This window comes from Gossypium hirsutum, chromosome D01 (genome assembly GCF_007990345.1).
Source record: "Gossypium hirsutum isolate 1008001.06 chromosome D01, Gossypium_hirsutum_v2.1, whole genome shotgun sequence".
NCBI lineage: Eukaryota > Viridiplantae > Streptophyta > Magnoliopsida > Malvales > Malvaceae > Gossypium > Gossypium hirsutum.
The window spans coordinates 43,193,404-43,201,338 of NC_053437.1; the positions used below are offsets into that span (position 1 = coordinate 43,193,404).

The following is a 7,935-nucleotide window of genomic DNA, read 5'->3' on the forward strand; positions in this document are numbered from 1 at the left end:
CAATTTCTCAAAATCCTAAACTTGGAATATTTCCTTTGTTATCATTTTTTTAAAAAATATTTGTCTCGAGAAATCAATACGTCACATCCAATACATTAGGATACAACATATTAAATTCCCGACAACAAGCTTTTCATTTTATTTTTTGATTAATGAGCAACTCTCGATCGTTAGATTTAACGAAGAAAATCGGAACCCAATACGTTAGGGCTCAATTTCCTTGAAAATCCTAAATATGAGTATTATCTCAATTTTGAAAATTTTTGAATAAAATGATTTTGATGCTTGAATGATATCGAATACAGCCTTTTAAGTGAATAGAATGCGATAAATGATAATATACAACATGGAGCGATAATTCGTAAATAAAACATACACTAATGAATGATAAATAATAAATAAATTCAAAAGAAAATACATAAACCTATTTAAGAGAGAATTTAAAGGTAATAGATAAAATAATATGAAATCAATAATATATAGAATAAAAATAATTTATTACAAATTATATATGTATATATAAAATAGTATTGTATAAAAGCATTTTCATATAAATCTTTAAGACATATAAATATGTAAAGTGAATTTCGAAAATATATTAAAAAATAGGGATATCAAAGAATATATACAAATCATGTTGAATTTACCTAAAATATAAAAAAGTGTGATAAATCGAAATAATAGCAATATATATTGAATTTCAAAATAATGATACATTATATTTTAAAAAAAGAGAGTAATATATACATATAATTCAATAAACTTATAGCCATAATACATATAAAACGTAAAATAAAATGGAAAATACTAAGCTTAATCATTAAAATAGTATTAGATTCAAAATTAAATATATTTTAAAAAAATAGTGGTGTAAGAAATCAAGCACATTGAATTAACAAGGATTTAAATTGAACTCCAAACAGAATTAAAAAATGAAGGGCCCAATTAAAAGGCACGAATAACTCATAGGGCTCGAATGAGAAAATATCTCTATCCTTTGAAACGCGTCACTTTATTAGGGCTAAAATAAATAAATAAAATTCGCAATGGTATCACCTTCTCCCTTTTTTAAAACCGTAAATAAGTAAAAAAAACAGTAAGCCACCTTTAAAAAACTGCCAATCATTCTCCCATTTTTTTATTGATATTTTTCCTCCTGCCACAATGAAGGGAGAGGCCTCTATTTATAGTTGAGTCTCTCCAAATCTAACGGTACAGATCAATTAAATCAACAGCTAAGATTAAAGGGTATCTACAAATTAAATCTCTAAGATTTCAAAATCATATCTTCCAAGATTGCATATCATATTTAAGATTGCATATATCATATCTAAGATTGCATATCCTTGAAGATTATGTTTCTATAAGCTTGTAGATGGACCTTCAACCTTTTTAAGTAATAGACTATTCCGATCGGGCCAAATGATATAATTTTGTACTGGACTTAGACTTTATTTTATTAGTGTGAGCCCGGGTTAAAATTGGGTATTACACCATAGATAGTGGATAGACCTAAATAGACTAGTCAAAAGCAGAAATTCATTAATGAAAGAGGGATTTAGAAGCAGTTTAGACTCCAAGCTTTGAACAAGATAAAAGAGGGATTTACACAGCAGAAGGGTGGGTGAGTAGCGTATATATTTATTGCGGAGGGGGATTGGCAAAGTGTTAAAGGCAGCCCACAACAAAGTGGGTCCATTATGAAAAGGGCGGGGCGGTGGGGGGTTTAGGGGGCAAACGAAGAAAGTAGTGGAAACAACCACGTAATGCCTGGGCTGCCACTCCATGGGAAACACGATAATCCTGAAGCTACTCACAATATATCAATTAAAGTGACGTATCTAAACCAATTTCTAACCTTAAATCAAATGTCAAATTTTTAAATATATATGTACAATATTTATCAAATTAAGGCGGTGTTTGTTTCATTGGATTTTTTTTATTTTCTAAAAAACCTGATATTTTTTATTGTTCTAAAATTATTTTCTGAAAAATTGATTTCAGTGAAATAAACACGAATAAATTATATTTATTATAAAATATTATAAAAGCATTTTTCCTTTTACAACCGAAATTTACCTTATTAAGATTTTATAATAAATAATATTGTATATAGACTTAATAATAATTAATGCTTAATTGAAACTTATTTTCAAGTTATATATTATATATTGATATATGAGAGCGGAAAGTGAAATATTAACGTTGAAGGGGATAAATGAAGTTAAGTAGAATTTATATTTATATTATTAAAATATTCCTATTTTATAGTATAAAATATTTATAAATTGCAATATATACTTATTATTAAAAAATAATATAATTTTTTAATAAAATATTAAGAATATTGCTTAAAATTTAAATTAAATATTAATGTTAATTTTAATATGAAAAAAAGTTGTAGATATGGAATAATTTTATTATAATGATAAATTATATTAATTAATTATTATATGATATAAAGTATAAATATGCATTTTTAATAATATAATAAATTATAATATTTGATATTAGTATTTTAATATTTTAATATTTTAAAAAATAAAAAATAAAAAAAATATTAATAATATTTTACTTTATTCAATTTAACTTTTATATAAAAAGCAAGATACTACTACTGTTTTCCAGAAAATGTTTATGTTTTTCAAAAAAGGAATTCATTTAAAAAAAATAAAGTTTATTTTCAATTAATTAATAAACAATTTTCTGTTAACTAAACTACTTTTATAAAACAAATATAAAAAATATAATATAGAATTTAAGAAAATTATTTCCTGTGGAGCTTTTAGACTCGACAAATAAAAATTAGAGATTGACAAATATCCTGTAAGAGTATAATAAAATATTAAAAAAGGATAAATATTAAATTCTCAAAATTACTTGTGAAATAAAAAGAAATACAAATATACCAAATATTAAAATAAAATTAATCACAAGTTGCATATATGATTGAGATGCTTAAGGATTTGAGTTGGAGCAACTATTAGATAAAATATATTAAATGTTAAATATAAATAAAAAAATGAAGCAAAATAAAACAAACCACACAAATGAGGCTATGGATGGTGAGTATAGAAGATGCGGGTTGGGGTGTGATCTTCGCTGCTTGTCCTTGCCTTATTATTCCGTGCTCTTTTGGAACTCTCCCATTTAGGGCTAGTTCTTCATTGCTTTTGAGAAGTGCTTTTGAGAAGTGTTTTTCAAAAGTACTTTTGAGAAGTACTTTTTAAAAGTGCTTTTGAGAAATTTGATTGTTTGGCATTGCTGTCAAAAAGTGCTTTTGAAGAATAAAATGTCCATTTTAGACATGAGATTATAATGTAACAAATATGTATTTAAATAATGTTCAAATTAGTTAATATTATGATATTTTAGCAAAAATATAAAAATAATTTATTATAACTTATTGTTAATATTTTAATATATAATATTAATTTTAAATATTTCTAAGTAATTAATATTAATTATTTATAAAATTTAATTAGAATATATAAAATATATTTAAATATTTAAATATAAAATTAAAAATTTGTAATTAGATATTGACACGATTGTATTATTATAAAAATTATTTTTTATTTTTAATTAATTAAACACCTATCAATTTCGTTCCAACTGTCATTGTATTGTAATATTATAATGTTTTTGTTTTAATATATGACAATGCACATTGTTTGTCATATTTTTGTTCTGATTTAATGCACACTACTATTTTAGTGTAATGTTTGCCAATAATTGTTTCAAAATGGTATGAACTTTGGACCAAAAGAAAAAAAAAGTTATATAAACAACAATTCAATAGAAAGCCGACAAAATTAATTGAAGTTGGTTCGATTCGATTAATTATTTTAACAGAAAAAAGCTCAATTCAACTAACGGTTTAGTTAATTATAGTTCAATTAACAATGGATCGAACTAACTATTTCATCACCCCTTAGATTAAATGTTTGAGAATATAAAACAAAATACTTAGAATTATAAAAGCAAACATAGTTTCAATTGAACAGTTTAGCGTGTATTGTATTTCATTTAAAGGTTCAACTAAAATCTTTAAACAAAATCAGACCTATAGTAATAAAACTAGTACATACCATGATGTAAAAAAGTACAAGAGAAACAGAAGAGCAAATTTCAGTCCACTCAGATGTTGAACATATTTTGGAAATGTATAAGCAATGTCTGCAACCATACCAGCAAGCATCTCCATTTTGAACCAGACCATCTAACAGGATCCATCTCACTAATTCCAGTTACAACTCCTGTGTATCTGCAAAATGAAAACTTGAATTAAGGCCTTGATCGCTTGGTAGAGTAGGTCTTTCGTCCCTTCTTTAGGCTAAATATAGGACCAATGGTAATTTAAATGTTTTCTCCGCATGAAAAAGGATGTCCCAATACGGTACAGTGCGATTCAGGCTTTAATTAAATGAGGAAACAAGTGAAAAATACAACCCAAAATCACCCACTTAAAAACCAAGTTGCATCTACAAGCACTAAATTTACCATTCAAACCAGGAGCATAATCCCCACGTTTGTAGTAAGCAGGACTCTTTGCGGCTCTCCACTCAGCCGTCCCCATACCATCTGTTACATGAAATAAATAAAGTCCACAAAAATTTAATAGACCAATAAAATTTCATTCCAATTCAAATTGCTCACAATGATTATTCTCGCAGACCAAAATTGCAGGCAGATCCCAAAGTGCAGAGATGTTCAAATCCTCAAACAACTGCCCTTTGATTAGCAGCCCCATCACCATATAAAGCAAAGAATACAACACTCTAGGGGCAAGCAGTGGTAATCAAGAGCATGCAAGCATTAAAAGAAATAAGAATATAACCAATAATATCAGCAAAAACTGAATCATCAAGACAGAGGGGAAAGACAATTTTCTATATCTTCATCTACAAATTGTACCACTATAAAATCTGATTTCAAGGTCAAGCTTCTTGTTTTCTAGATCAGTTCCTAAAAGAAGTGTACACATCGGAAAAAATTCTTCAAAGAATGACACCTACGAGTCAACTATACTAAAATAGCATTACATATATCATAACAATGTCCAGCAAAGACAATAAATTGATTACCTTTAAACCAACAAGCTAATAAACAATAAATTGAGGCATTACTGTTGCTCAAAATGAATCATGAGAGTGACTATGCACGAAAAAACACCAAGGTAATAACATTAGCTTAAAAAACCCAACAAAGACAGCACAAAGTAAACAAAATTTACTTCTAGTTTTACGTAATACTCTAGAGTTCAAATCTCACGGAAGCCCTTTATATACTAAAAATTTAAGCATGTCATATTCCTTAAGATTTAAGAACCAAACCTCAAAAAATATTAACTTTGGATCTCTTCTCTTTATTTTGCCTATCAAAAGTCCAACACAAAGTGACAAATTTTACTTCTAATAACTTATCACATTACGCAATACTCCAGAGTTAGATGCCAAGAACAAATCTCACAGAATTCCTTTATAATTTATATTATTAAAATTTTAAGCATGTCCTATTCCTTAAGTTAACTCCCAAACTTTCAAAAATTATTATTAACTTAAACTTTGCGGCCCCAAAGACTGAAACATATAAAATAAAGAAAAGGTACTTCTTTCAAGGCATAGGACATACCAACTGCATAGCTGCCTGGTTTTCAGCAGTCAGTGCTTGTAAAGCGGCTTCTTTCTCCCTTTCCCTCTTGAAGGCCCCAACAAGAGCAACTTCATAATCTTTTTTCTGGATTACAAAATCATAATAGGCATAAAAAGAAAATAGTTTAACAACAGCTCTAGGTTGTGTGTTTCCTCAACAAAGCAAGATTTTTGCATACCTGAGACATCGTTTTATCAGATGAAAGTGGACTGAATGATCCAGGAGGGCATTCCCATTTAAAGGGCCCAGGTGATGCTGGAATGCTTGATGCCAAGTTATCATTATCCAGATTTTCACTTTTGCCATTAACAAAAGCTCGTAGATGAGATACTTCTTTCTGAAAAACAGAATTTTGGATAATAAGGATAACTAGAAACCTGAAAGAATATGAGAACCATGCAAATGAAATAAATAAAATGAATCATTTAAAATTTGGCATGACTTCAGCTCACAAAAATAGAAGATTTTGCTTGCTGCTTGAAAATTTGTAAATTAACATTTATTATTTCTACCTTTATTTTTCAGTTAAGATAAAGCAAAACATAATACAATTACTGCTTGCTCAATAGAAAGGAGATTCAGCAGAGAAGTATAGTGAAACTCATATTGATAAATAGAAACTTAGCAAACCGCCTACTATTACAGTATTACAATAACTTTAAAGGTACTTTCAAATATGATCGTAAGTTTAACAATATCATACCTTCAGCTGTTGAATTTGCAGTCTCATAGCAACAACATCTCCAGATGCATCTTTATTTACCACTGCCTACAATACATTAGTTCAAATCTTTCAATAAATATGACATCCAAAATTTAAAAACTATATACATTAACTAGAATTTGACTAACTGATTAAGAGGTTAAAAGAAATAAAATTTTTTTAACAAAAAGTTGTATTTTTAAATATATATACATGAAAAAAACTTGGTATCACTCTACCTTTTTAACTAAATGGGTTCCACAACACAAAACTCTTATTATTAGTATACAAGTATAGATTATGTAGTCTAAACAGGCTCAAAGGCTAGCATCGGTTCCCGTTGGGAACAGAAAATGAAACAGAGGATTTCAGGAAATCACATGAATGACGAGTAAGCCATGCATTGAATTAAAAGTAGCTAAGCAAAGATCTCATACATTGTTCTTAATAAATTTAACCAGCTGTGCAAACTTCAATGTACTTAGTGTCTCCAATGAACAACTGCAGAAAATGCCCAAAAGTTCGAACTTGAACAGTTCCAATGAAACCAAATTAATTTTGAAAACAATTTATAACCATGAACAGTCTCTATATCCTTTGTTTTTCTTTTATCGGTTCTTCACCACATAGTAAATAGGCTCACTCTCATATAAGAATCAAACAAACAATTTACACCACAGTTCCAAATCTCAATCAAATAGAGACTAAAGGAAGAATTAACTAAAAGAAACCACAAAACCAATAAGAAGAAACTTTTTAACAGATGAAAGTGGAAGAGTAGCAAAGCAAATCCAGAATATAGGTTTGATCAGATAATACAATTCGAAATTAATGAAAGACCCAGAAAATCTAATCAAATGGGAAGTAATAGGAGGAGTAAAAAAAAAAGAAACCTTTCGGCAGTGGCGAGATTGGTGGGCACATCGTCGGTGCAAGCGAATTGCAATGCTGAAACAACTACTTGCCTGTTTCCCTTCTCCATTTCTTTTATCTTGATTCTCAATCCCCAAACCACAGCCGCCGAGTAGAGTAAAGCAAAGCAGTAATCCAGAATTTTTAGGGAAAATTCTAATCGAAAGCAGTAAGCCAAAATTTTGAAAGTGAAAATGTGAAAAAATGGGTATAGAGCTCCTCCAAAGAACCAGAGAAAAGAAACTTTTTGGGGGAGAAGGCAGGTTAAAATGGGAAATTATCAGCCAAATGGACTTTTGGCTGAAGAAATGGAGAAATTTTTAACTTTTCCATCAGCCAAAAAGCACTTCTCAGATGGTGGAAAAATTTTTGAAACGATGGCCGTTCTTCTTTGCTTTTAAGAGAAAAGCCCTTTTTGTTGCAAAAGCCCGTTTAAAAAGTAGAGGAGAACGGGGCCTTAGTCTCTCCTATCCGCTTTTAACCTGTCCTTTTTTTTTTCTTTAAATATTTTTTATTTTGTCAACCCTATGTCCCTATCTCATTTATTTTGATATGCAATTCTTTTAATAAAAACCGTATTCTTTTTTTTATAATGTAAAATTGGAGAGTTAGCCCCGAACAAACATACCCACGTCACACATGTATTGTTCAAAATTAGTTATCCA

At 28.6% G+C, this 7,935-nt stretch overlaps 1 protein-coding gene across 3 annotated transcripts; it reads right to left on the reverse strand.

The window, feature by feature from the left end:
• Positions 1-3,815: 3,815 nt before the first annotated feature.
• On the reverse strand, positions 3,816-7,722 carry LOC107944803 (kinesin-like protein KIN-12E). Of its 3 annotated transcripts, none has more exons than XM_016878628.2 (7): positions 7,252-7,722; positions 6,796-6,859; positions 6,359-6,424; positions 5,834-5,992; positions 5,635-5,739; positions 4,504-4,584; positions 3,816-4,267 (listed from the first exon to the last, which is right to left on the reverse strand). In XM_016878628.2, the coding sequence occupies exons 1-6, from the start codon at positions 7,338-7,340 to the stop codon at positions 4,507-4,509; spliced, it is 561 nt and encodes a 186-aa protein (XP_016734117.1). In that variant the 5' UTR covers positions 7,341-7,722; the 3' UTR covers positions 3,816-4,267; positions 4,504-4,506. The 3 variants fall into 3 exon arrangements, 2 of the variants coding, with proteins under 2 accessions (XP_016734117.1, XP_040942199.1); XR_005908889.1 differs by lacking the exon at positions 3,816-4,267 and adding an exon at positions 4,660-4,781 and having other exon boundaries at positions 4,501-4,584; XM_041086265.1 differs by lacking the exons at positions 3,816-4,267; positions 4,504-4,584 and adding an exon at positions 4,591-4,781.
• Positions 7,723-7,935: the final 213 nt, after the last annotated feature.